Source organism: Aspergillus chevalieri, chromosome 5, assembly GCF_016861735.1.
Source record: "Aspergillus chevalieri M1 DNA, chromosome 5, nearly complete sequence".
Taxonomy (NCBI): domain Eukaryota; kingdom Fungi; phylum Ascomycota; class Eurotiomycetes; order Eurotiales; family Aspergillaceae; genus Aspergillus; species Aspergillus chevalieri.
This window is the reverse complement of record NC_057366.1, coordinates 600,711-628,442: the sequence shown is the minus strand read 5'-3', so window position 1 is coordinate 628,442 and position 27,732 is coordinate 600,711. Positions and strand designations below refer to the sequence as shown.

The window sequence follows — 27,732 nt, the reverse complement described above, 5'->3', positions numbered from 1 at the left end:
AACGACAAGCAGTCGGAGGTCATGCGAAGCAACAATGGCTAATAAACAGAGAATAACAAGAAAGCCATAAGCAAAGAATCAGTCCAGCATGAATCGTTGAGCGTGCAAACCACCCAATGAAGCCCCGAGAGACCACGAGACTAGTTTACCTGGTCCGAAGCGACTGTCCATACAGCGGGCGGTCAGTCACGGGGGTGCCGCTGACTCAGCCAGGGACATGCTGATAAGCATTAACTAGTTATCGATTAACTCCGCCTTGTCTCCGAATATCGCCTTCGCGCATCACCCTCAACTTCCGTATTTCTCGTCATTCTTCGCCGTTTTCTGTTGTTGAGATCCGTTGCGTTGTGGCGACATTTTATATCTATAATAATATTGCTACCTGTCAGATAACTGCATTGTTTACGTTCAGCGCGCTGCTGAGCCTCATGCTGCCGAAGCCAGTCTTTGGTTGATTGAACCGAGCTGGACTTTTAATATTATATTATTTTCTGCATGATAGAGGTCTTTCTTTGGTTTGATCTGGTTTTTCTCTTTCTCGCAGAGTCAAACAGTTCTTTGCATGATGGCACTAAATATCGATTTCAATGCGCTCAAAGCGCAGACAATGGGGTCAGGGAACGACGAGGAGGCTGTCACAGTTGACACACGTGGTTTGATCTCAAAGGTGCTGGCAAGATATTCAGGAAAATGGTATGTATTGCACACCCTACTATGTTCATCGTGATCTAGGAGACATGGCTGATTATTTATCTGGACAGGACTGTTTTGCGAGAGATGATCCAGAATGCGGCGGATGCCAATGCTACCAAAGTGACCATCAAATTTGAAACGCTGCCGTCGACGAAAGTCCCTATACCAGCATCTGCGGACCAGACGGGCTTGATAAAGCATACCATTTCAAATCATACGCTAAGACGTCTCCTAGTCTCCAACAACGGTCTCCCGTTCAGCGAGAAGGACTGGGCAAGGTTAAAGCGTATCGCAGATGGAAACCCGGATGAGACGAAGATTGGAGCATTCGGTGTTGGCTTTTATAGTGTCTTCGACGATTGTGAAGAGCCATTTGTTTCCTCCGGAAAGGAGGCCATGGCCTTCTACTGGAAGGGAAATGCGCTGTTTACTCGAAGACTACAATTAGCTGAGTCTTCAAATCCAGAGACAACCTTCGTCCTTGACTATCGCAACGATACGTCTCCAGTTCCGTCGTTGATGCAACTATGCCAATTTTTGTCTACGAGTCTTACGTTCGTCGGTCTCGAGTGTATTGAGTTGTGGCTAGATGACTGGAATCTTCTGCGCCTTACAAAAAAGAGAGCACCAAGCATCAGTTTATCAATTCCCCGCGACATTGAAACCAAGACGCCTCAGGGTTTAATGAAAATCGTTGATGTCACTCGTGAAGTCGCTCAAATCGACGCTTCTTGGATGCGGATCGTCGAGTGGAATCCAAACGCGAGTGTATTTCGTCTAGATGGCCTTAGGGATACGACGAGTTCGTTGCGCTCATTTTTCTTTTCCAAATTGACTGGACAAAACCCAGAGAAAGACAAGCCAGCGAATGCAGAAAAGCGCAATAGTGTTAGCGACTCGGAAGATATGACCAAATCATTGACAGCTTCCGTGTTCCTTCATACCAACACTGCCATCATTCAATCGTCTGTCAATTCATCTTTGAGCAGTGAACTTGAACGTGCTACCCGCAAGCCTCCACCCAAAAAAACCACGATTGCCGTCTTAATGCCCTCGTATGACACTAGCATGGCGTCGGATGCTTCCGCATCGCATTCCGAAGTCCTCGCATCCATCTTACCGTCCAAGGCTGGACGAGTTTTCATAGGGTTTCCTACTCAGCAGACAACGGGACTAAATGCTCACATTTCTGCTCCCTCTGTCATTCCGACTGTCGAGCGGGAGAGTATCGATCTTAATACTCGGTATATTAGCAGATGGAATACTGAGATGCTGAGGGCAGCAGGTATTGTATGTCGGATCGCCTGGACAGCAGAAATGGCATCAATAAAGGCCAAGCTCTCATCAGTGGTGGAGAAATCGCAGTCGTCGAAAATTCGCAAAGACGATATCATGCATGTGCTTCCCGAGACAATACACACCGCAAACCAATTTGTTTTTCGCGAGTCCACACCATTATCACAACTGGGGCAGCTAATTGAAGATGGATTTTGGACATGTAACAAGAAGGCGTCTATTGAGGTACTCTCAACTCGCGGCATCATCCAGAGCCATCAAGCGCGCATAGCCCCCAAAGACCTTAGCTTTATGGACACCATTCCGGTATTGCCAGATGAATTCGTGTCCGGCGCAAAAGACTTTGTCAGAAAACTGACAGATTTTGGATTGGTGACTGACATCACAGTATCAGATATCAAGCGGGAATTGGAATCCAGCACTTTGCAATCCAAACAGGTCGTTGAATTCCTTTCATGGCTTGGCCGGAAGGCTGCTTCGGCCCAGCTTGACATCCAATCAATTGAAAGTCTCTTGAGTGTGGCAGTTGCAAACGATGAAGACGACAATGGGGCTACTACGCGATTGCTGGTTTTCGCAGACATAACAAGCTTTCTGAACCCCCAACGGATACCTGCGGATTTACCGTTACCGCCGTCTGTTTTGCCTTTCATATACACCAAGTCTTTGCCCAAACATGAGCTGGAAGCTCTGGGCTGGACAGAGTTACAATTGACCCCATGGTTACGTTGGATTGTCACGAATTCTGGAAACCGCAACGCTCTTCCTGTGGAACAAGATATTACCAGAACACCTTCATTTGCCGCGCAGGTTCTTCCAGTTTTGTCAAAACAATTCGAAAGCTTAGGCCATTCGTCGAAACAGGCTGTTATCGGTCTGCTTCAGTCACACACTGTTATTCCGACAAAACTTGGAATGAAACATCCTGCGCAGACGTATTTCCCATCTGTACGGTTATTTGATGACCTCCCTGTTGTGCATGGTCTCAACGGCGTCAAAGAAAAGTTCCTCGCGAATCTCGGCGTCCGCAAGACTGTTGAGCTCAGCGTCATCTTTGAGCGTCTTCTGAATGCTCCTGCAGCGCCTGAAGGAAGTAATGAAAGGCAGCCAAAGTGGAGCCATGTGGACTTGGTGCGCTACCTTGCTTCTGTTCGAGATGACATCCCCACAAATGATATCCAGAAGTTAAAGAAGACCAGCATATGCACCGCTGAAAGTCCTGACGACCAGAAAGCAAGTTCGCCAAAGCGTTATCAGATATCTGATCTGTATGAGCCGAATAATTCCCTTCGGAGCCTAGAACTTCCAATCATCGAATGGCCTGGAAGATATGAACCTGCCAGTAATGAGGCTAAATTCCTATATATGATGGGGTTGAGACGCTATCCATCCGCGCCGGAACTCATACAACTCATGGCGAGGGCGAATTTGGAAAACAATCGAGCTCTTCATTTAAGAGCCCTCGCATACTACATTTCGGAGTACCATGCAAACGGCTACGGTAACTTTGATGCTAGTGCGGTTGATGCTCCATTCCTTCCTATTGAGGGTACAGATGAGTTAAGCCCGGCGAGGAAATGTTTCACGGACGATGGTGCCACCTTATTTGACTTCAGGATTCTTCGACGGGATCTTCATGCTCATGCCTCCAAGTTTGGAGTACGACAGCACCCTCCTGTGACGGAATGTCTAGATCGTTTAATCCGGCGGCCGCCAAGCACGAAGCGTGACGCGAGGGTGCTCTTCAAGTACCTTTCTGGAAGAGTGTCGGAGGTCAGCGCACGAGACATCGATCGTGTCGGTAGCGCGCTGATAGTACCTGTTGGGATGAACGAAACAGTTGAGAAAGGCGAAAAAGTTCGTCGCGTGGCGCCTAGGCTCTGCTACCTAGGAGATGGCGATGACTACAAGGACATATTTGATTTCGTTGATTTTGGCCAGGAAGCCAACTTATTCTTAATGGCAGTTGGCTCAAAGCGAGAACCAACAAAGCCGGAATTGGCACAGATCCTGGTGAAAGAGCCCGCAAGAATATCTTCGACATTCCAGAGTGCCGACAAGTACCTCAAACTTCTTAGAGCGCTTTCTGAGAGTCTTATGGCTTTGAAGAGGGACAAAGAACTCTTCCAGGAGATGAAAAGAGCACCGTTCCTGCTGGCCAGCAGGGATATCTCTTCTTTGACCCAGCAAAATCCCAGCAAAGACAAGTTTACTGAGTCGGAGGACGAAGACTATGATGAAGATCAAAGCATCAAAGAATGGACACTGGCATCAGCGAAAGATATTGTCGTCGTGGACGATTTCCAAAGCTTCAACCTTTTCAAGGAGCATGTCCTAGCAGCACCACAAGAGGAGGCATTGGAGAACTTTTACCTTGCTCTGGGAGCCATCCCGTTGAGCACCATTGTCGAGGAGCGTGCCAGTTGGGAACAAATGGCTGCGGATCAGCGTCCTGCGACCAAGCTACAGAAGCTCATTCGCGAACGCACGAGGCTATACCTCCATGACCAGTCGCCGGATACGATACGACACGATGTTAGATGGCTCGAGAAGAATTTACAGGTGCAGGTTGTAAATTCAATATCTCTAACGCGTTCTCTCATGGGTCGTCGTGTGTCGCTCACACAAAGGCGAAGCGCCGTTGTCACTCAGCAGCAGTCACGAGCCTGGACTTTATGGATCTGTCCTGGCAAATTTGATTTCTATGAGATTAGCCAAGCGCTCGTACACCTGATTCTTTACCGCCCCAAGCTTCACTCGACTCTCACGTTAGAGATGTTGTTGAAGACCGATCTATTGGAGCTCAAGACTCGGGGATACAACGTTGAGCGGATCCTCAAGCAGAAGGCCCAGGAAGCGAAGGTAGCAGAGAACAAGCGTCAGCAACAGCTGGAAGAAGAGCGAAGACAGCTTCAAGAGAGGGAAGCGGCATGGGCAAAGGGATGGGCGCAAACGCAATCCCGCCAGGCGGGAGAGGAAAACTCACAGGCTATGATGCCGGGCGATTTCCCTGACTCCCCTACGAGAAAGAATGACCGTCATGATTCACGACCCCAAGTACCTGAACCTGTACCCCAAGTACCTGAACCTGTGCAAGAACAACGTCCACGCGGATTGTTCGCCAACCTGACTAGACGCCTTGGACTCGAAAATGGACGCAACTCGATCTCTCAGGGACAATCGCAGCCAAACCCTATTGAGTCCACCCGGGATTCAACGCCTCCGCCACCCTACTCCGCTGAAGATCCAAAGACGTCCCGCCCAGAGCAGCCTACGGTCAACCCACCGCACAAGTTGCATTCGGAACTTATCTCCGCCATTCAAGCCTGTCGACCCCATGGGTCTTCCGGCGTCTACAGTCGACCTGAAACGAGCCAGGTCACTGAGACGAAGTCTTACTGTGACGAGAAGCCCAGTCATGACCTGGATTTCATTGCAACTCTCTCTTGCGGAATCAATCTGCTTTTCACGAAGAACCTCGAAGACCGGTCCAACTTCCTCACAAAGAATGGCGCTGGCATCAATACCTTTGCCTCGGTGCTCATTGAGTGCGCCGATATCTTCTCCCTCAGTATCAACACGATGAATGTCTTCTACGACCCTGCGGGGCGAACGATAGCATTCAACCGGGCTGGAAGCATCTTCTGCAACTACTTCTACTTCCAGCAGTTACACGAGACTAGCCTTCTCCAGAACCAGGACACCACTGAAGCCCTGGTGTATTGGTGGGTGATCTTGTGCCACGAGCTGGCGCATAACCTTGTGGGAGACCATAGCTCTGCGCATAGCTACTATACCGAGGGCTTTGTGGCCCAGTACTTCCCCAAAATTGCGACTAAGCTTACCGCAGCTGGGAGACAGGCTCCTAGCCATGCTACATCTTGATTCTTTGACGAGTTGACGATAGGTATTAGATATTTATGTCTGAATTCACTCTATGATAACGATTGAATACCCATGTTAGGATTTCGGCATTTTTGTATGAACAATTTCGTTGGATTTTGATTAGAACGATATAGCAGCACTCAATCTACGAATTTCGTTTGACTCTGCTCTAACTCAAACTTTCTCTTTACTCAGTAGGCATAGAGAGGAGTTGGGGCAAGGAGGGAGGAAAAAAAAAATGTTTCCCGTTATTTGCCGCTCCACTCTCCGATGTCGTCCCGCATATCATTTTGTACTCTCCACTACTAACCATTCTAATTCTTTTTCTGCATCTGTTTACGTCCTATTTTAATTTTGAAAGTCGAACCGCAAAGCGCACAGGCTCACTACCCTGGAATACCCATTTATCAGCAATTCCCATGACTTGCGCAACTTTCTAACGCTATCGCCACTTCGGAGTCGCAACTTTTGCGATGCGATGATTATTCTGGCTGCTCCAGTCAATCTTTTAACCGTTTGAAGGTCAGAGCAAGGGATCCTTGTCTCTCTGCTACCTCTTCCAGTCGCTGTCAGGGTCTTCGATCTTGCCATCCTCACTTCTTGCCCGCAGCATTCTCTTAATACCCCGCAGGGCTTAACCACTCCTGGGGTAAGCAGTATGGCACCATTACTAGGAAGCTGGACGCCACCAGAGACCGGCGAGTCTCCATGTCCAAGCGTCGAGCACAATGCTCTCCGAAAGAGTATTCTATACATCGACGCTTACGACTCATTTTCATACAATGTAGTCGCCATGCTCGAAGAAGTCCTCAACGTCAAGGTCACCGTGATGACAATCGACTCGGGATGGCCGGACGGTAATATCACAGAGTTTCTGCAGCACTATGAAGCTGTTGTTCTTGGTCCTGGGCCGGGTGATCCACAGGTTCCGAAAGATGTCGGTATTATGAAGGATATCTGGAATCTTGGCGAGGCAGATATGTTGCCTGTGTTTGGGATTTGCCTAGGGTTTCAGAGTTTGTGTCTTCACCACGGGATTCCTATCAGGAGGCTGCCGTATCCGTTGCATGGTCAGGTTCATCGGATTTCTACGGCGAGGGAGGATGTTTTTGATGGGATGGGAGATCTCAGGGTTACGCTTTATCATTCGTTATATGCTAAATTGGATGACTGTGAGGCTTCGGTTGAAGGAAAAACTGGTCTTTCGAAGCTTGGCGGCGAGCTCGATCTACTTGCTTGGTTGTTCATTGACAGCACGGAGACTGAAGCGAGAACGCAGATTCCCATGGCTATTCGCCACCGGAGCAAACCATTCTGGGGCGTACAATTTCACCCTGAATCATGCAAATCGGACAGGGAGGCTTGCGATCAATTACTCAGGCGATGGTGGAAAATGGTTCTGAACTTCAACAAAACGACCGGACGTGGGGGTTATGGAACGCTTCCCGACACACTCGTTACCTGCTCAGATAATGTGGCTTCCCTTCCGGATGCTGCATTTACGATGTTGAAATGGAGCGCTTCTACGTCAAGGAAATCTGCCTGTCGAACTTTCTCGCAAAGTGATCTGACCGCGGAAGCGATATGCGAAACACTCAACACCCCCGGATCGCCAACTGTGCTATTCCAGTCCAATGGAAGATACAGCATCATATCTGTTCCGAGTCCAGGGTCATGGCGGTTGGAATACTACAGTGCTTCTGGGAAGTTTTCATTGGAAGACTTGAGCAACCGCGGCGTGCATGAAGACACGACACTGGTTGAGAAGTCACTGTCGGTATCACAGTTCTGGGACGCATTAAGATATTTGATGGAAATGAAGAGGGTCCACAATGGTGATCATACCGTTCCCTTCTGGGGAGGGTTCCTAGGATACTTCTCTTATGAGATGGGTCTTGCTTGTCTTGCACGCCCGAAAGATGCAGAAGCCATGCATAACGGTTTTCAAGAACGTCATTCTTCGCGAGGTGCCACCGCGGATGACCCTGCAGATGCCAGTCTTTTGTGGACTGACCGGAGTATTGTCGTTGACAACCAAACTGGTCGAGTCATTGTTCAGTCGACTCGGGAATCGGACGACGTACCGGCTGGCTGGCTCGATCAAACATTACAGTCACTGAACAAACTCTCAACTGCTAATATCATAACCCAAGACGATAATGTCATCGCGGACGGGCAGACCCTGGACACCATCCTCAACCAGGGCAATATCACTTTCCCCAGCCCACAGTCATATATAAAGCAAGTGGAAGCTTGCAAGGCTGAGCTGGAAGCCGGCGAATCATACGAGCTATGCCTAACCTGCGAAACTTCAATTACGTTACCATCTCCGAACACTAACAGCGGTCGTGAGAACTTCCCCTGGAAGCTATACAAGCGCCTGAGGAAGTACAATCCCGCAGCTTTCAGCGCCTACGCAAAAATAGGAAACGTCAAGATCGTGAGCAGCAGCCCCGAATGTTTCCTCAACTGGGACCGAGAATCGATACTCGAGATGAAACCGATGAAAGGCACGGTGCGCAAGACCGATGATATGACCATGGAAAAAGCCAGGGAGATTCTGGGTTCAGCAAAGGAAGTGGCGGAGAATCTCATGATTGCAGATCTAATTCGTCACGACTTATACGGAATCTGTGGCTCCGGTAACGTCTACGTTGAGAAACTCCTCGAGGTTGAAGATCACGGACGAGTCTTCCAAATGATCACCCACGTCAAGGGCGATGTCAATTCACGCCGACTTGGCCCCGCAGTGCGGGACATGCCGCAACTCCAGACATCGAGTATGGCTGTCCACGGCCTGACAGCTTTACAACGATGCCTCCCTCCTGGGTCAATGACTGGGGCACCTAAGGAACGCTCATGCATGCACCTTCGCTCGATTGAGGATCGGAAGCGTGGTATTTACTCTGGTGCCATGGGATATCTCGACATTGGAGGTGGAGGAAGCTTTTCCGTCCTCATCCGTACTGCCTTTACATCCTCCGATGATAAGGACGAGAAGCAGTTATGGCGGATTGGCGCCGGCGGAGCAGTGACTACTCTCAGTACTGCTGAGGGCGAGTGGGATGAGATGCTGACCAAGTTGCGGACTGTTTGCAATATCTTTACACCCTTGGATTCTGAGGGCTGAGGGAGGTTGTGAAGGTCTCTATATTTCCATGACCATGTTCCATGATGTTTTTTTTTTTTTTTGTTTTGTTTTACTTTGGGCTTCAACATTTGCATATATTTGCATTGGGATAGGTGATATATATGATTCAACATTCAGCGTTGGGGTTATGGGATTGGTTTTGTTTATTTCAATGCATTGTATAGCTCCCATCATGATATGTATTTCTTGCTACCACATTGTAAATATCAGAAAAACAAACCAACTAAATACAGAACGAAACTTTAGCTATTTTGTCTAAGTTTTATATCATAATTTCCATTTGACCATCTTCCACTAGAGGTAAGGTTAATAACGTCTCAGTAGCTATCAGCGATGCAAACAAGCCAAACACCACTTCCCTGAGGAGGAATAATCTCCAACTTTCCAAACCTCCAACTAACAATTTACGACACGTCTGGCGTATTCATTGTACTGATCGCTGGACATACTGCCAAAAGGGAATACTCCCAGCGAATCATTCCGAATGGCAACAGGCCAAGATGCCTCCCTGGAGGAGATCCTCTGGCGGTCTCCTCCGCACGTCCAGATGATGGGAGGCTTTTTACATTCAAACAACAGTATGCACACTACACCTTGACAATCAATTGATTCATACCTGAAACTAACAATCTCCTGAGTATGAATAGTCCTATTCTACTTCGCCGAATCCCCCTTCTTCGACGCAACCTCCAACAACGCCTCCCTCGCCATCCAAGCCAACTACAATGAAACCTTCCGCCATTTTGTCGAAACCCGCGAAGCCTTCGAGGGCCGATTAAGCACAATGCAAGGATTAGAGTTTGTGGTTGCGTATGATCCGTTGCAGGCAGCGGCACAGTCCGAGACGAGCTTTGCGCACGAACCGTCGAATATCTGGGTAATTCGGAAACAAACGAGGCGGAAACGCAGTGGGCTGGATGATGAGGTTGTGGTATTGTCGACGTTTTTCGTGGTGGGGGATTGTATCTATATGGCGCCGTCTGTGGCGAGTGTTATTGGGAATCGGATTGTGGGTGATACCCTGAGTTTTGCGTGTGGGATCTGTGCTGACTTTGGATAGCTTTCGGCTGTTACGTCTTTGACGAGTTTGTTGAAGACGGCGTCTACGCTGCCAAGCTTTACGCCGTCGTATGGGCATACCTATATGCCTCCTACGATAAAATCAAGCGAGACGAGTCAATCGGGGATACAACCGCAGATAAGCAAAGATGATAGCACGCCCATGCCCGAGGGAGAATCCCAAGGAAAGACATCCTTACAAGGAACAACCACTAGCAACATCGGCTCGACGGTACAGGATACAAGGACACTGGCAGAGTCATTCAACCTCCTCTCACGGTACGGCGACGAATTCATGGACGAGAGCCCGTTAGTTGGAGAGCCAGGGTCTTTCATCTTGTCACGGTCAGGAGATGTGGACAGAACTACAAAGCAAGGTCTACAACCGCCGACAGCAACGACCGGCACAGCTACTAATGCTCCTACGAGAGTTGGGACGCCACAAGTTAGGGTTGAGACACCTGGGAAGTCGGACAAAGGAGGGAGCACGCCTATTTCTGACGAGAAGCTGCGAAAGAAGAAGAGTAAGATTGGAGTTTGAACTGTATAAGATACCCTTTTTCTTTTAATAGAGTCTCATGAGACGCATTGTATGCGGGGATGACATCTTAGCTCCACCCGAGCTATGATGCTATTTTGGAATCACAACCACATAATTGTATGCCTGTTTTGTACTTTCCTGGTGCGGTTATTACTAGAGTCTTTGTAGAATTGCTGAGGCGGCATCTTTTCTGCAGCAAGTGAAACGTAACTAGCCGAATGGAGGGGTTTGTCAAGGCACCAACCTAATATCTTATCTGCTCACTATCAACTTCCTAACAACCACCGTCAACACTCTACACTCTACTATTACTACTACTACTACAACCACAACATCCAAAATGGCTAGCGCCGAAATCAAGCGCCCCGTGGTCTGCGTCTTGTAAGTACCCGTCACCTCAACATCCATACAGTTTTAGACTAACATCAACCAGCTGCGGCTCCGTCTCCGGCAACGACCCAGCGCACCTCGAAGTCGCCCGCAACCTCGCTTACGAATTCCACAAACACAACATCCAACTCGTCTACGGCGGCGGCACATCGGGCCTAATGGGCGAAATTGCCCGCACCCTCGTGCGCCTATCCGGCCCCGAATCCGTCCACGGCGTGATCCCGCGCGCCCTGATCCGCATCGAACCGGGCTACGACAACGCCCAAAAGGCCAACCAGCACGAACACAAGACCATGTCTCACGGCAAGGATGCAGAGCGCGTGCTTAACGACCCCGTCAACAAGGCTGCGTTGCTGCAGGAGTCTGAGTACGGGATGACGACTATCACGCCGGACATGCATACACGGAAGAGGTTGATGGCGACGAAGGTTATGAAGGGGGGTCCCGGGAGTGGGTTTGTAACGCTGGCGGGTGGGTTCGGCACAATTGAGGAGGTTATGGAGATGACTACTTGGAATCAGTTGGGGATTCATCGGCGGCCGATTATTTTGATGAATGTTAATGGATATTGGGATGGGTTGTTGGTGTGGGTGAGGAATGCGGTTGAGAAGGGGTATATTGGGCCTGCTAATTCGCAGATTTTGGTCGAGGCTAAGGAGGTTACGGAGGTTTGGGGGAAGCTCCTTGGGTATAATGCTAGCTGTGGACAGATGCAGCTGAACTGGGGTGATGAGTAGACTATTCTCTCGAGAGTCTATGATAAAGCTAGAAAGTCTCGTCACGAATGATGATTGTTGTACGCATTTAACACCATTATTCTTAATTCATACCTGGATAGTAACATGTCTTTTCATCTGCTCAAATCTACGCGCATAAATCGGCCTTATGAATCAACTTCCATCTCCCCCTCTCTAGTCTCCCCAGACTCCGTCTGTTCCAGAGCTTCCAGCAGTGGTGCGATAGTCTGGCCGTCATATAGCTTAAAGCTCTCGATCCGGCCCTTGGAACCCTCGGGGGCCAATCCAACCACGCCAACCGAAGTGTTGTCAACAGTAAGCTCCTTATCCTGAGAAAGAGTCTCCTTCAAAGCCCGCAGACCATGTGTAATCAGCTCGTCCCGACTGCTGTCAGCGAACTTGTCCAGATTCCGCTCCAAGTACGTCCGGGCCATCTGCGACCGGGCTCCGATGGCACAAGCAGACATTTCATATGTCATTCCCGAAGGCTGGAAGTCAAACAGATGGGGCCCCGATTCGTCAACTCCGGCAACGAGCAACCCCACACCATATGGCCGTCTTCCGTATTGCTGGGTGTTAAGCTGGGCACGGTCACTGATCTGAGAAACGATCCGCTCAACGGGAATAGGGCGGCCGTAGGTCATTCGGGAACCGAGCGACTGTTGCTTCATGAAGTTGGAAAGCACACGGGCATCCGATGCCAGACCGGCGATAGCAACACCCATGTGCGAGTCGATTTCGATGATCTTTCTCTGATACGACGATAGCTCTTCGGCATTTCGCTAGCGAGAGGCAGGTATCAGTACAGCCGTTCTCTTTCTTTACTCAGAGCAGCCAAATGACACCGACGAACCTTTAAGCCGACCAGGACAACATGTGTCTTGTTGACAAGCCCCACCACGACTGAACCTTGCTTAACTGCTTCTTGTGCGTATTCGACTTGGAATATCCGGCCTTGCGGGGAGCTGTTCAGAGCCAATGTCAGCTGCTGGGAAGCTTCCTGGGATAGATAGGGTAGCTAATGGGGCCGTACAAGGTGACCGCATCATTGTCGTAGTTGTTTCTGAACATGACGAAAGATGCTGAATTAGATTAGACAGCCGTGAATTTGATATACTGTTCGTAGTAAGGATGGCAGAAGTGAGGGCAGATGAATAACTGGGAATAGGTGAGAGATAGACGACGAGCAGCAAACGCGGTGATGATGATGATGGGGAGCTTTGGAGTCCCGCTGAGGCTGGCCTGGGATTGTGGCCTTGGCGCCTCAGGCAGTCATTCCCCGAGTTCCCGTTGCTGCCGCCTTCTGCCAACGTCACCTTACAGACTGAACGACGCAGTTACTGTCAAGCAACGTTGATCCATTTGCTGCGGCCTCGATGCAGACGAACCTTGCACGCTCTATCGGGCCCTCATATCTTGTTTGAAGCCGGACTTGCTTCAGGGTACTTTCGTCGCAACGTGATACCTCAGCCCTTCCACTACATACTACATCTACCCGCAGCTCCTGGACCGAGCAATAGGCCCTTACCCTCGCAGTCATGACGGCAGGCCTCAAGACCATTATCGGTCTTTCATTTGTATGTACCCGGTGTCTGCACTTGCTGGTTTGGCGCTGTTACTGATCCATTTGTTATCTAGGTCCTCGCAATCGGATTCCTTCTTGTCATCCTTTCCTCGGCCATCTGGCACAACTTCCTTCCGTTGACCGTCGTTGCAACTTACGTTGTCGCGCCTCTCCCCAATTGGATCTGCGCCCGATGTGCGAACCCAGACGACTTCATTGACAATTCGGGTAACTCGGTGGCTGATTTCGGGCGGTTCTTGACTGGATTCCTGGTGCTGATGGGTATTGGTACGTCGCACGGGTGCAGACTGCTACTCTAAATTTTCCAGATAGAAACACTGGAAGCAACATACCTTAGGTTCATAGGGAAGCAAGCTAACAACCTCCAGCCCTCCCCGCAGTACTGGCGCACAGCGGCGCGATCGAGATCCCTGCGATGGTCATGTCGATTATCGGTGGTCTGCTTATTTACGGGACGATTATCAGCTTCTCGATGTTTTTCCAGGAACAAGAAGAATTCTAAATGTGATGCGAATACGTGATGGATTGACCGCGTGGATACCCTGTGCCAGGAGATGTTTTTGCTCTCTTTCCTCGCTGAGGTTCTCTGCCTCTTGCTACTATATTCAAGAATTATGACTATTTGCGTTACGTTTCTGTTTGGGTATGATGGGACTGCTTTTGCTCCTCAGTTGCTTTTGTTGATTAAGCGTTTTATCTGATATTCTGGCGTGTATTATAAGCACGAATGACGAGTGCTTGAAAGAGCTACAGGAGTCTACATACCCGGCAAATAATTTTTGGAAAAGGCCTCGTCCCTAAGTATTTTTTTCTTTTTTTGACTTCTTTGACATCCTCTTTGACACCAGTCTCCTTACAGTAGCATTCAATGGCATAAATAACGACCAAACTGTCACGTGACACCGCGCCGCTTTCAGCGCGTCCGCGTAGGATGGCAGTTCTTCATGACAATCAATCAATTTCACATTCCAGGAATAGCAGCCAAAGCTTATTTTACTTTGCTTTAGTATGTGACATCCAACTATACTATAGTCCTCGCAATGAATATCTGGTCGGGAGCAATTGCACTGAATGAAGAATCGCGGCTCGAAGGTGAGAACGCGCTGTCTTCCCGCCAAGGCAATGATTGCTGATACACTTCTCTAAATAGGTCTACGCTTGATCGACCCGACCTCCCACTGGCAAACAGATATATCCAAAGATTCGACGCTTCAATTCCGCTGCTTCGTCAATCCGGCCTTGATACCTCTCTACGCGCGAGCCGGACCAAACCTCGAACTACATACGACGGACGCTTCTACGGCGCAATGGCTGAAGAACAAATTGCTAGGGAATATTTGGCTGGGAGAGGAGGATGTGGATAAATTTCAGTCGATACAAGGTCCCGTTGGGCTTCTTGTGGGTGTAGAGGGTACCTCGCGGAAGGCTTCGGGTTCGAGTACTTCGGAGCTCCTGGTGTACGGCGTGTTGTCGACTACGACTTCGTTCGGACCTATCTCCTCGTCATTGGGTTATCCCGAGAACAACCAGGAACCTGTCATTAGACAAGAATTGAGAATATACGCCTCGCCGCTGTCTGGGTCTATCATCTCGAAGGCTCAGAAAATCGTACCTCTCCCGGAGAAATCGGATAGTCTTGCAGGTGACCATGAGCAGATTGCGCAATTTCTTCCTGACCTACGGTCACCAAGTCCCAAGAGAAAACGGATGGCCAGTTTGTTTGATTCCGTCACAGATCATAAACGGATGCGGCAGTCGTATTCTCAACCTACGCAACCGCTGCAGAGCTTGAGGATCAAGAGAGAATGCGAGGAGCCTTCGCTTCCGGCACTGGACCGGATTGTATCGCAACGGTCAAGGTCATTTTCGATTGGGGCTAACCTGAAGTCTGCGGAGTCGAGGCCGAGTAGTGCTCGGGGATACGCGCGTGGAACAGTTTCGAGGAAGAATACACCGACACCGTTCATAGAGTCCTCTCTAAAACGCGAACAATCACCGGGATTGTTCTCGTCAGACACGAAACAAGAGTCTTCCGCAGAAACTCCCAAAGACGCGGAGACCATCCTTTCAGAAAACAAGAACACCATTACACGCACTATAATGACTTGTATGCGTCTGTATGGATACAACAGACCGAAGACAAGCAAGAATACAGAAGATAAATTCCAAGGGGACGAAAAGGATCCACGCATAGTGACGGCCGATTCCACCGAGGAAGACGAGTTCAAGGCTATGTACCATGCTACATACCGAGCATCAACATTTGCATTACGAAAGTATCTGAAAGAACCAGTCCCAAATAACGAGGGTGTAAAGGTTCCTCCACCTTTACTGGAGAAGAAGAACGCCATGGGGTATATCGATGAGTTCCTGAGACTATTTTGCGAGGAGAATTAGCCCTGTCTGGCACAGGTGATGAGTTATGACTTATGACCATATATAATTATAGAAACAACTAGCATACAAACAATACATTAGAATAAATAACTGGCAAAGAGATCAGACAAGTAGAGAGGTTTTGTAGCTGTATATATCACGTGACGCTACCGGACGACGGACTGCATCATCGCCAACTCCGGCATCCAGCTGCATCCAACCGCTATCAACAGAAATACGCCCGCGTTCTTCGCAAACCCAACACAACTCAAAATGGACGTCTCAAACAACCGCCTCTTCCGCTTCTCCAAGCCAGAATGGCTCAATAACAACACCGTCCGCAACGCGGGTGTCTACACCTCCGGCGCCTTGGTACATCTTATTCGCCCTCTACATATCATATCCTCCAACCAGAAACCAATAAACTAATATACCGCGTGGTAAACAGTTCTCGATCGGATTCTTCTTTCTCATCGACGCGGCCGCCTTCTCGCACAGCTCGCGCAACGGCTCTGACGTGCATGTGAAATTCGTCGACTGGATCCCCGGGATCTGCTCCGCGCTGGGGATGCTGGTGATCAATTCTATCGAGAAGTCAAGGCTGCAGGCGGATAGCTGGAGCTATAGTGGGGATGGGGTTGCGTGGAAGGCGCGGTTTGTGTTGTTTTTGGGGTTTGCGTTGTTGGCTGGGGGGTTGGCGGGGAGTGTGGTGAGTTCCTTTCCTATGTATACTCCTGGGATTTGGGGTATGGGAATGGGTTGCTAACTTGGGTGGTAGACGGTTATGGTTCTTAAGTATTTGATCCAGGGATATCCGATGCCGACGTTGTATTTTGGGGTTGCGAATGTCGTTGCGAATGGGATGGTTATGCTGAGGTTTGTCTCACGCTTTTCTATTCTTTGGTTTGGTCCGGCAGATGCTAATTGCTGTAGTTCTGTTGTGCTATGGATTTCTCAGAACATCGAGGACGACTACACGTACAACCTCACTCTTTAGGATGATGTCTACATACTATTTACAACTGCTTGTTTTCTTCGGTCTGGGTCAATTGTCGATTGGTAGCTAGGTTGGCGTATTGCAATGATTGTGTTTTTAGCTTGTTCATGATTGCTTTATTTGACTTGTGCTAGGTAGTGGCTTTTCCCCGTATCCCAGTTTGTATGTAGAAACTGCGCAACACACGCGGTAAATAGATTAGCGTCGCAAGTAGGGACGACAGCCTATCACGGCATGGCCATCATTTGACGCGACAGCAGATGCTAGTCATTCTCTCATGACCGGAGTACGCCTCACTTGTCACAGTGGACGCTATGGTTCGTCTTCGCATTCGTATATCCTTGACACTATTCCAATCTCGTAATTCATGCAGAAGGTTCACATGGGTGAGCCCGCAGCTTGTCGATGATCGCATCGACAGCCTCCATGTCACCAGCATCGACCTTCTCGCCACGGGGGTATCCATCGGGAAGGTGCTTGACGAGCTCGTCCATGGAAGGCTGGTAATTCCGGACAGCGGAGGAAATCGCATAAACAGCTTTCTTGCGAGCGGCGGGGGCGGGATCGGAGGTGGCTATCGAGACCAGCTTGGGGAAAATGTTCAACACAATCAACTAGACAATTAGTATAATTTCATAAGAATATCAGATAAGAGGGAAAGACATACCTTATCCTGCGCCTTCTCATTATTCTGCACCGCAGTTCCGATACACCAAGCCGACATCCGTCTCATATCCGCCTCTTCATGCTCAAGCAACTGCACCAACGGCGTCCACAGCCCCAACGGCTCCATATTATTCGCATTATCAATACCCTCAATCATCTGCTCGAAATTGTCGAACGCAATCATCTTATTCTCGAGATTGACATCGTCGGAGTGCAGCGCTGCCATCGCCGCTTTCATTAGGTCCGCGTCGGAGGGGCCGCCAAAAAGACTCGAGAGCATTTCGGGTGTGAGGCCGCGGGCGGCGGATTCTGTGGGCGCGACACCTGTGGCATTGGCGTCGGTGTTTTGTTGGTTGATGCTCCATTTCAGGAGGCTGTTGAGGTTGGGGTCCATGGCCATGGTGGGTAGTTGTGGCTGTAGGTGGGATGAATTTGATTAGATAGATTTGGTGGGGTCGTCGCGTAACTTAATCGGTGATGAATTCGTCGAGGGTCGAGAATAGAAGGACTCAAAATTGCACAGGTATATATTGTAGATAGTTTGCGAGATAAGACTCTGATTTTGTAGGAAATAGAATCTGAGCGGAATGGATGATTCATGCAGTGGCGGGATTCTTCCACTCCGTTCCACCGCTGTCGGTGGCGGAGAGACCTATTACCTATTTAGGTTACTATATTATATGGCCTATCTACAGTAAAATATTTCGTTGCTGTTATTTCACAACATTCTATGCAATGTCTGGCTGCTACGACCGTACTCATGGAGAATAATAGCGGAGTACGAGTATGAATGACGCCGCCGCTTTGAATACGATCGACCAGTCACTATACTCAGACGTTCTTCTACTATACGCTATAGCTGTACCTGTATCTAGCACGATGCAAAGCATATATGGAGCTGCTGAGAAGCTGCTCCAGCATTTTCATATCTCTTAGTTGAAGGTCGACGAAGAGGAACTTACAAAGCAAAAACAGGTCATGATCCGTCATCTACAGCATTCATATAATGAGACAGAAGGCCTCAAGACCCCATAGACAGACTCATCGACCATTGAGCGACTCAAAAACAGGCTCGAGATTTCCAATCACGAAGAAGAAGGACGAACGCAGCAGGCGACAGAATAGACTCGGGTTTTCCAGCCCTTGCCATCTTTCCAATTAGTATGATTCCCCATCAAGCCCGACGGAGACTCAATGGCCCAGGAAATGCTTGATAGTTTTGACAGACATGTGGACAAGCGAGACATACTTCGTCCAGATATAATTTCAAAGGGTATCTCTCGCATGCATGCTGGTCATTATGCCACGCAATTATTACTTCACGATGCTCCAAGAGCTAGCTGGTATAGAGGTCTCGTTGAGCAGTATAACGAAGTGGTTACCCACGTGTGTATTCCCAATCCATAGTCAAGAGGTTTGAAGGATCAAGTCTGCTTGTTCAGGGCATATGGCAACATAATCCAAACTCGAATATCGAGAACCTGATGCCCAATTGGACAGCATAGATGCCTGTTACAGACTTTCGAAATATTTGCCTTGGCTGTCCGCATGCAATGATTGTGTTATATCATGCAATTGTGAGTAAAAACCAGCTCCTGCGCGGTGAGGTCCTTACAATACTCGAAACGATGAGAAGTAGATTGGCCGCTTTCATAATTCAAATATCATATTGTTATCCCGATGAGTCAAATTTAATTGACATCATGCCATCAAATAAATTCTAATTGCCAACCCTAAGTTCTGATAATTTCCGTCATAAACGAGCAGGGCAGGATCGTATAAGCGCAGTCTAATGAGTAAGAGGTTACCCATTTGCATGTTGCAGCTGTACAATCTCAATACTAAGGATATGGCCCCGTATGACCTTCTGAATCGATATATGACAAGTCAACCCGTTGAAGACACCAAGTTCCGCATATTGAAATAGGAGAAAAGGTCCACTCTACATGAAGTGAATGGAAATGGCAAAGAGGAATAGATAATCCCGTCACTTAAGGATTTCTCAAAGTAAAGTATGATACTGATTTAATGGGCCAGGGCTAAAGAGTTGGTTACACATCGAATGTGCCTTTAATACTACATTTCGATGTAATGCACTAGGTTCGTCAATTACGCGAAGACCATTTCGATTGCTTAGGTGCCTGCACGCAGATACCAAGACGATAGGATACCTCGATCCGACGTGCTGGAAGTGTTTCTCAACCGTCATTGAAGTAGCCTCGAGTGGAGGGTTGACCCAGCCTACACCTGTCTCATCTGGCTATTTGCCTCCTTACCCTCCGCGGATGACGAGTTTATCGTGAAAATAGCGGTTTCCTCACTCCTGGAGCAAATCCTAGGAGTTAGAAGGAATTCGACCACGTCCAAAATTGGGGGAAATCCAACAAGGCCAAATACAAGGCATACTGACGGCGTGCTTTGGAAAATGATCGCGATGTGAAGGGAATCCTCGAGGTCAAAAGAGACCGGGTTCTCAAATATTAAGGGCTCCAGCTATGCTATAAGATAGCACCGCCTGAAATTGCACTATCACGGTCCAATATAAACAAAAGAAAGTTCCCAATCGTCGCCCAGTGCATCTGGGGCATCTTAACTGAAGACCTGGAAGGTTGACCTCCTGGGTTGTGAGAGGAGTAATTGAGCCTCTCCTACAGCTAGCTGGGTTTGCCGTCAACGGCCATCGCATTGTCCTGTTCTACAACACAAATGCTGCCGCTTCTAACAGGATGAGAATACGCTCAACTCTGGAGTGGTCGGTGAAGTCCTCTATCGCGCTGCTATCCCCGGCAACAAGTCGAGGAAGGTGGTCAGTTGGTCGCGTAATGCCATGTACTTTATATATTAACCTTAAAACAGCAGACCTAGAGCTTTAAAGCAAACCTGCTCCTGAGCTCCTGTCCCCTCATAATTAACAAGAAGATCGATTATGCACCACCCTGCATGTCTGATTGATTGATTGATTGATTATATCTCGGGCTGGCCAGCACACGTTTGCCTGGGCATCACAATGGATATCCTGCATATCATTCCAATCTTGTTGGCTGTGGAAGTCAAGCGTACTGGTGGCAATTTCATTGAGGCATAATTTGCCAAGCTGGAACAGCTGCAGCTGGCATTAGATCAGGACATCCATTTGTCAGGGCTTGGTCTTATGGCCCACAAGCACTATTGGTGTCTGTTTGAGGCATATGAAGTGCATGAATGCATGGACTTGCTTCACACACTAAATTATTCAACAGTCCGTTGAGAATCTCAGTGAAGTTGGCATAGACACAATCAGTTTCGCAGCAAGCTATACAACCAATTCCCTTGAAACTCGTTTCAACGCGGGCCTACGAAGCGGATCAAGATTCAAGACCAGGTTGTCACAGAAATGAATCGAAAATGACGGGAACGTACCAACGTACCTCTCCGGTACTGTCTAGTCCAGAGCAATTCGTTCTGACTGTATCCAAATGCAGGAGAGTGCTCAAATGGTTTCCTGGCTAAAGGCGAAGCCGGGAGACTTGGAGGTGCTAAATGGCCAGTAAGTTGGTTCTCTTGTAACAACGGAATGCCAATAAGCGAATTGATCAGTGGTCTCTTGATTGCCCAAAGCAGGCACGAAATCTTTCCTACCAAGTTCTTTGCCCTTCGATTACAGAGGCTCGTGCTTGGACCTGGGTTGACCTTCACTGCTTTTGTCCATGGAGTAGCTGAAGGAGGCTAAATGCGCAAATGCCTTCTTATTCCCAAAGAGCTATGATTTTTGGGACAAACCAAGAGCCGAAGGCATGAATGATTGGGCCATATTGATCGTGGCAGCCCTGCTTCATATTCGCAAGGTCCTATTGGCATCTTCAAGCCGTGATGGGTGTCACAAGCGGTTCATGGGTTTCGTACGGAGCCCTACGGAGCTTGCTCACCTATTGAGTTGTTCTCTTTATGAAGTAAGGCGCCGAAGTGGTTTATATGTATAGCATTTCCCATGATAAAAGACCCTCTGACCAGTGCTCTCTTTTGATTGGACTCGGTGCATTGTCGCCTCAGGTTTGGAATCTGGAAGGGATACTCAACTCGATCAATGTCTAGATACACCCTCTAAGGTTCATAGCATCAGTAATACCATTCTATAAACGATTATTCTTGGCCTTCCGTAGTGAGGCTGAGACTGACGTACACCGTACTCGTATACAGGACCCTGGAACCATGGAAAGATCAGCCTCGCGGGGCCGAGTGGCGGTATCCGATTCCGCACAACAGTTCAGGGTATTTTACTTATATAGGAGCAGAGTGAGAGTACTCTGTACAAGTACGTAGACTCGTTAATATGGAATGTTCGAAAGTCGAAAAGGAGGCAATAGTGCCGTTAGTGAGCGCAAATCCCCCTAGAAGAAACTAAGAATAGGAATCTCCATAAATACCCAAATAGTCGACTCCACACAATGACAGGGTGTCAACTTCCGGACTCCAAGTCTTCAAAGTACGAGTAGATGTGAACGCCTAACGACAATAGCGAATACCCCGTACCCTGAATAGAAGATTCCCTAGATTCCGGACGGAGGACCGAGACCTGAAGGCCCCACGAGGATGCGCAATGGGTTTGCCATCTGAACCGCTACACTACAAACGGTTCTGCCTGAGTGCAGAGTATACAGACATCGTACAGAGGTGTAATCATAGAAAGAGATTCATCATCATCAAGGCAGATATATTATTATTATATCCATATAGTGAAGAAGAAGTGTAGTTGTCTGTAGTCGTTGTATGTAGAATTGATAGGGGATTGTGGCGGTGGACAACGACGACTGCCGGCGGCCACACTAGACTCTTTACTGTCCTGTACGCTCCTCTCCTTAATCCCCCTCTTCTTTTCCCTCTTCCCTTCTTCCTCTCTTCTTCTTCCTCCTTCTCCCTCTCCAGCAAATAAACCATCACCACCTTTTCTTTTTTAACCACCTCTTCTCTCTCATCTTCTCTTTTCTTCTTCTCTTATATTCTCTCTCCCTCCTAATAATCTCTACCCCGTTGTAATCTCATTTCTGCCACCATGGAAGGTAAGCTCTTCCGGACACCTCAGCGGCTTCTCGTGCGACGCTCAACGCCTCGAGCTGCTTTTTTGTCCTCCCTTCCATCCTTCTTTATCTATAATTTGCATCGAGACTAACTTCTGCTTCTTTTCAAACCTACAGAGGAAGTCGCTGCTCTCGTTATCGACAATGGGTACGTTTGTTTGTTGTCCTTTTCCCCTCGTGTTGCTGCTTTGGGCACACCACGATCCGGTCGCTAGCTACGATCTCGCTCCGACCGGTCGAGAAACTTCGAAGCAACACTTGAACAGGGACTATGGCATTGCTTGAATATCCTACTGACACTCTCCAGTTCGGGTATGTGCAAGGCCGGTTTCGCCGGTGATGATGCGCCCCGGGCTGTCTTCCGTAAGTCAACCCCGCCATCCCCCTTTCCCAACAATGCCGTGTTCTTCAGACGGTATCAGCTGCCCTTGCGTCAAGTGCCATACCTGAAAACTTGCACGTCAAAAAAAAAATAATATGAAACAAGAACTGACAGGAAATCTACAGCCTCCATTGTCGGTCGTCCCCGTCACCATGGTATCATGATTGGTATGGGCCAGAAGGACTCCTACGTCGGTGATGAGGCACAGTCAAAGCGTGGTATCCTTACCCTCAGATATCCCATTGAGCACGGTGTCGTCACCAACTGGGACGACATGGAGAAGATCTGGCACCACACTTTCTACAACGAACTCCGTGTCGCTCCCGAGGAGCACCCCATCCTCTTGACCGAAGCCCCTATCAACCCCAAGTCCAACCGTGAGAAGATGACCCAGATCGTCTTCGAAACCTTCAACGCCCCCGCCTTCTACGTCTCCATCCAGGCCGTCCTGTCCCTGTACGCCTCCGGTCGTACCACCGGTATCGTCCTGGACTCGGGTGACGGTGTCACTCACGTTGTCCCCATCTACGAGGGTTTCGCCCTCCCCCACGCCATCTCTCGTATCGACATGGCTGGTCGTGACCTTACCGATTACCTCATGAAGATCCTTGCTGAGCGTGGCTACACCTTCTCCACCACCGCCGAGCGTGAAATCGTCCGTGACATCAAGGAGAAGCTCTGCTACGTCGCTCTGGACTTCGAGCAGGAGCTCCAGACCGCTGCTCAGAGCTCCAACCTCGAGAAGTCCTACGAGCTTCCCGACGGTCAGGTCATCACCATTGGCAACGAGCGTTTCCGTGCTCCTGAGGCTCTCTTCTCGCCTTCCGTCCTTGGTCAGGAAGGTGGTGGTATCCACGGAACCACCTTCAATTCCATCATGAAGTGTGATGTTGACGTCCGTAAGGATCTCTACGGCAACATTGTCATGGTAAGTTTTTTTCTCCTGTGATATAAACGAAGGCGTTATACTAACGAAACTAGTCTGGTGGTACTACTATGTACCCTGGTATTGCCGACCGTATGCAGAAGGAAATCACCGCTCTTGCTCCTTCGTCGATGAAGGTCAAGATCATCGCTCCTCCTGAGCGTAAATACTCTGTGTGGATTGGTGGTTCCATCCTGGCTTCTCTGTCCACCTTCCAGCAGATGTGGATCTCGAAGCAGGAGTACGACGAGAGCGGCCCTTCGATCGTCCACCGCAAGTGCTTCTAAGGTAAGCCCGCACCTCTTAAGGAATACAGAATCAGTCTAACGGATATAGCTCATTCATGTGGTTGATTTTCTTGTTCGTACTTCTTTTCTGGCGTATCAAAAGGCAGGACAGTGTGGCATGCGGACCTTTTCTGACCTGATGACGAGAAGGATCGCCTAAGAAAAAGGAACTTTATTTTAGTTGTGGAATAGAGACGGTTTATTTGACGCTAGTTCTCGTCCAGAGCATCCTCGAGACGGTAGTCTGGGCCCGTCTTGAGTGATGGATGGTGGTGATTCTCTTCGTATTGTTCCTGTACCTGTACTACATATTGCCTACACCATGTCCTGTTCATTTCTTCTCTGTTTGCGTTGCGTTAGACCTTATAAATTTAAATGTTGTATTGCTCCCGGATCTCCAGAGCTCTCCCCAGATCCACAAGTCAGCATAGTTCTACTTGAGTCTCGACTGATGTCAGAGCCTCGAAGACTCCACTGCAGACCAGTTATATAGGGTGGTGGTATACTATTGATTCCATAACTGACTTTTATCATTTCATCTCGTCCATCATGTGCCATAACAAACATAAAAACAAAGTAAATAGCGAAAGCGACCAAATCAACATAGACAATCTAATTCCAGGTCTCTAACCCACTCAACACACACCCCTCCTCATCCGCCTTCTTAGCCCTAAGCTCACCAACCTGGTAAACCGTCTCGCCCTCACTCTCAAACAGCCCCTTAACAACACCCTCAGACCCCTTCTCAACAACAACAACCATACCAACACCACAGTTAAACGCGCGCGCCATCTCAGCCGCATCAACATTCCCGTTCTTCTGCAACCACTCAAACACAGGTGGCTGGCTCCAGGACCCCACATCGATGTGCGCGGTCAGCGTCGAGGGGAGCATACGTGGGACGTTGTCGACGAGTCCACCGCCCGTGATGTGTGCCAGGCCCTTGATCGCGGAGGACGAGTTGGAGGCGCTGCTGGCGGGCGACGAGGAGAGTGCTTTCAGGATGGATTTCACATAGATGCGAGTCGGGGTGAGGAGGGCGCGGCCCAGTGTCTCGTCTTTGTTCCAGGGGGCTGGGTCGGTGTAATTGAGCCCCGAGCGCTCGACGATCTTGCGGACGAGCGAGTAGCCGTTTGAATGCGGGCCCGAGGAGGCCAGGGCGAGTAGCACGTCGCCTTCTTTCATCGTGGAGGTTTCCGGTAGGATAGGGCGGGCGTTGGGGCCGGAAGTGTTGATTGCGCCGACGGCGGCGCCGACGGCGTCGTACGTGTTGCCGACGAAGAGGCCTGGCATTTCGGCTGTCTCGCCGCCGATCAGGGCGCAGCCCGCGCGGACGCAGCCCTCCGCGACACCGATGACGAACTGCGAGGCCATGCTGACGTCGAGTTTGCCGCAGGAGTAGCAGTCGAGGAAGAAGAGGGGCTCAGCGCCCTGGACGACGAGGTCGTTGACGTTCATGGCGACGAGGTCGATGCCGACGGTGTCGTGGGCGCCGACGGCGTGGGCGATCTTGAGCTTTGTGCCGACGCCGTCGATAGCGCCGATGAGGGTGGGCGAGTGCGGGTGGTAGGACGAGTTTGCAGACGGGAGGGAGAAAAGGCCGCCAAAGCCGCCGATGACGGCGTCGGTGCCGGGGCGCTTGGTGCGGGCGACGGAGGATTTGATCTGGTTGACGAGGTCGTTGCCTGCGTCGATGGAGACGCCGGCGGAGGCGTAGGTGAGGGATTGCTGGTGGGAGACGACGGCGTCCCGCTGGCGGAAGGCGCGGTGGGCGATGTCTTTGCGGTAGAACATGTCCTCGAAGTGGATGGTGGCGATGCCCTCGTAGCTCTTGCGGACTGCTTCTTCGAGGGAGGAGGCGGTGGCTGTGGCGGCGATGACACGCCCGCCGGAGGTTTGGAGTTGGTTGCCAGCGAGGGTTGTGCCGGCGTGGAAGATCAGGGTGCCCTCGGGGGTGGGGTCGAGGGTGATGGCCTTGCCCTTGGCGTACGAGTTAGGGTAGCCGCCGGCCACGGCGATAACGGTTGTGGAGAAGTTGGGCTTGACGTTGATCGAGACTCCGTCCAGCCAGTGCTCAGCACAGGCGACCATGATCTGGGCCAGGTCGGTGTCGTCGCTGAGCAGGGGGAGGAGGGTCTGGGTCTCGGGGTCTCCGCCGCGGACGTTGTATTCGAGCACCTTGGGGCCGGTCTTGGTCATCATGAGACCAGTGAAGAGGATACCAACGAAGGGGTAGCCGTCTTTTCTCATTCCGTCGATGGAAGGCTGCACAATGGTGCGGTCGATCTCCTCAAGGACCTCCTTGGTGCCAATGGGTGTAGGAGCGTAGCAGCCCATGCCACCGGTGTTGGGGCCCTGGTCACCGTCGAAGATCCGCTTGTGGTCCTGAGCAGGAGGGAGAGATCGGATTGTGTAGCCGTCACTGAAGGTGAGGACACTGAGCTCGTCACCCTCGAGGTACTCTTCAATGACAACTTCGTTTCCTGCCTCGCCGAACTGGAGGTCAACCATCATCTCCCGGAGAGCCTGGTGGGCCTCCTCCTTGGTTGTGGGGATGATGACACCCTTGCCCCCAGCCAAACCATCGGCCTTAATGACGACCTGGTGGTCCACGGAGTCGAGGTACTGGCGTGCGCTCTCGTAGTCGTTGAAGTTTCCGTACTGCGCGGTGGGGATGTTGTGTTTCTTCATGAAATCCTTCGAGAAAGTTTTGGAGCCTTCGAGACGGGCGGTGGCCTTGGAGGGACCGAAGCATCTGATGCCGACTGTTTAATTACCAGTTAGTACTTTGCGCGCGCTTTGCCTCTAGAGGGTGACTAACCGGCCTGGAAATAACCCTGGATACCCTCAACAAGAGGAGCCTCAGGGCCAGGAACGACCAAATTCACACCGTTCTGCTGAGCAAAAGCCACAAGTCCTGGGTAATCGTTGCCCTTGACATTGGCATTGTAGATCTTGTTGTCATCACCAAGTCCAGTACCACCGTTCCCAGGTGCGACGTAGACGGCGCTGACGAGGGGCGACTGGCTCAGTTTCCAGGCGAAGGCATGTTCCCGGCCGCCGTTACCGACGATGAGGATGCGCAATTGATCTTGGGTGTGTGACATTGTGTCTGCTTCTCCTGTTCTTATCAGCTATGTTCTTGTTTAATATCGCGAGGGAGGGGCATATTGCCCCTCATATCTCGCAGACGGATCTCAACAAGACATATAGAACAACAATGGCAATTCAAAAAAACAAAATCAACAACAAAAGGAGAGAACTCACCCAAAAACAGCCGCGAGGACAGCGAGAAAAGTGCAAGTGAAGTTCTGGAGAAAATCCCATCTTTTTTTCTTTCTCGGACGGAACGGCGGGGCGGCTTTTCTCCGACGTCGGATTGACTTTATACAAACCACCACTACCATTCCATCAGTAAATGAAGCAGAAAATCTGTTTTTGCTTGCTGAGTTCTACTAAAAGGCGCTAAGGAAGCGCAGGTTGCTTTAAGGTGGCAGAAACTTGCTTCTTACATCCACGACAAACTATGTGATGACCGCACGCTTCATTATTACATGCTCTAGCTATAATGAATAGATTGCCCAACACTCCATATCGTCAATGCCAGTGAGCTGATTATGAGAAGAGCCGAGAAACTGTCATCCGCCATCCCGATAATTGCGGACAAGTTCTATATCCTTATTTGACAAGGACTCCCTATGGACAGAG

General features: G+C 49.7%; 10 protein-coding genes across 10 annotated transcripts; 7 read left to right on the top strand and 3 right to left on the bottom strand.

Annotated features, from left to right (window-relative positions):
* Positions 1 to 562: 562 nt before the first annotated feature.
* On the top strand, positions 563 to 5,874 carry ACHE_50223A (histidine kinase-like ATPase domain-containing protein; the record flags this gene model as incomplete). Its single annotated transcript, XM_043279915.1, has 2 exons — positions 563 to 693; positions 762 to 5,874. 2 exons carry the CDS (start codon positions 563 to 565, stop codon positions 5,872 to 5,874), a joined length of 5,244 nt encoding a protein of 1,747 aa, XP_043137547.1.
* Positions 5,875 to 6,532: 658 nt separating this feature from the next.
* pabA (aminodeoxychorismate synthase pabA) lies at positions 6,533 to 9,004 on the top strand (the record flags this gene model as incomplete). Its single annotated transcript, XM_043279914.1, has 1 exon — positions 6,533 to 9,004. The coding sequence occupies one exon, from the start codon at positions 6,533 to 6,535 to the stop codon at positions 9,002 to 9,004; it is 2,472 nt and encodes an 823-aa protein (XP_043137546.1).
* Positions 9,005 to 9,509: 505 nt separating this feature from the next.
* med6 (mediator complex subunit MED6) lies at positions 9,510 to 10,625 on the top strand (the record flags this gene model as incomplete). Its single annotated transcript, XM_043279913.1, has 3 exons — positions 9,510 to 9,603; positions 9,673 to 10,034; positions 10,086 to 10,625. 3 exons carry the CDS (start codon positions 9,510 to 9,512, stop codon positions 10,623 to 10,625), a joined length of 996 nt encoding a protein of 331 aa, XP_043137545.1.
* A 340-nt stretch (positions 10,626 to 10,965) lies between these two features.
* ACHE_50220A (LOG family protein) lies at positions 10,966 to 11,752 on the top strand (the record flags this gene model as incomplete). Its single annotated transcript, XM_043279912.1, has 2 exons — positions 10,966 to 11,006; positions 11,059 to 11,752. 2 exons carry the CDS (start codon positions 10,966 to 10,968, stop codon positions 11,750 to 11,752), a joined length of 735 nt encoding a protein of 244 aa, XP_043137544.1.
* Positions 11,753 to 11,898: 146 nt separating this feature from the next.
* pre5 (proteasome core particle subunit alpha 6) lies at positions 11,899 to 12,823 on the bottom strand (the record flags this gene model as incomplete). The annotated part of the gene is made up of 3 exons (XM_043279911.1): positions 11,899 to 12,534; positions 12,606 to 12,717; positions 12,786 to 12,823. 3 exons carry the CDS (start codon positions 12,821 to 12,823, stop codon positions 11,899 to 11,901), a joined length of 786 nt encoding a protein of 261 aa, XP_043137543.1.
* A 467-nt stretch (positions 12,824 to 13,290) lies between these two features.
* On the top strand, positions 13,291 to 13,839 carry VPS55 (Vps55 family protein; the record flags this gene model as incomplete). The annotated part of the gene is made up of 3 exons (XM_043279910.1): positions 13,291 to 13,329; positions 13,391 to 13,604; positions 13,706 to 13,839. 3 exons carry the CDS (start codon positions 13,291 to 13,293, stop codon positions 13,837 to 13,839), a joined length of 387 nt encoding a protein of 128 aa, XP_043137542.1.
* Positions 13,840 to 15,986: 2,147 nt separating this feature from the next.
* Positions 15,987 to 16,710, top strand: ACHE_50217A (UPF0220 family protein; the record flags this gene model as incomplete). The annotated part of the gene is made up of 4 exons (XM_043279909.1): positions 15,987 to 16,085; positions 16,162 to 16,422; positions 16,492 to 16,589; positions 16,647 to 16,710. The coding sequence occupies 4 exons, from the start codon at positions 15,987 to 15,989 to the stop codon at positions 16,708 to 16,710; spliced, it is 522 nt and encodes a 173-aa protein (XP_043137541.1).
* Positions 16,711 to 17,075: 365 nt separating this feature from the next.
* fes1 (Hsp70 nucleotide exchange factor FES1) lies at positions 17,076 to 17,776 on the bottom strand (the record flags this gene model as incomplete). The annotated part of the gene is made up of 2 exons (XM_043279907.1): positions 17,076 to 17,324; positions 17,378 to 17,776. The coding sequence occupies 2 exons, from the start codon at positions 17,774 to 17,776 to the stop codon at positions 17,076 to 17,078; spliced, it is 648 nt and encodes a 215-aa protein (XP_043137540.1).
* Positions 17,777 to 22,405: 4,629 nt separating this feature from the next.
* Positions 22,406 to 24,024, top strand: act1 (actin; the record flags this gene model as incomplete). The annotated part of the gene is made up of 5 exons (XM_043279906.1): positions 22,406 to 22,412; positions 22,548 to 22,578; positions 22,738 to 22,793; positions 22,938 to 23,740; positions 23,794 to 24,024. 5 exons carry the CDS (start codon positions 22,406 to 22,408, stop codon positions 24,022 to 24,024), a joined length of 1,128 nt encoding a protein of 375 aa, XP_043137539.1.
* Positions 24,025 to 24,636: 612 nt separating this feature from the next.
* On the bottom strand, positions 24,637 to 27,131 carry ade1 (bifunctional aminoimidazole ribotide synthase/glycinamide ribotide synthase; the record flags this gene model as incomplete). Its single annotated transcript, XM_043279905.1, has 2 exons — positions 24,637 to 26,789; positions 26,846 to 27,131. The coding sequence occupies 2 exons, from the start codon at positions 27,129 to 27,131 to the stop codon at positions 24,637 to 24,639; spliced, it is 2,439 nt and encodes an 812-aa protein (XP_043137538.1).
* Positions 27,132 to 27,732: the final 601 nt, after the last annotated feature.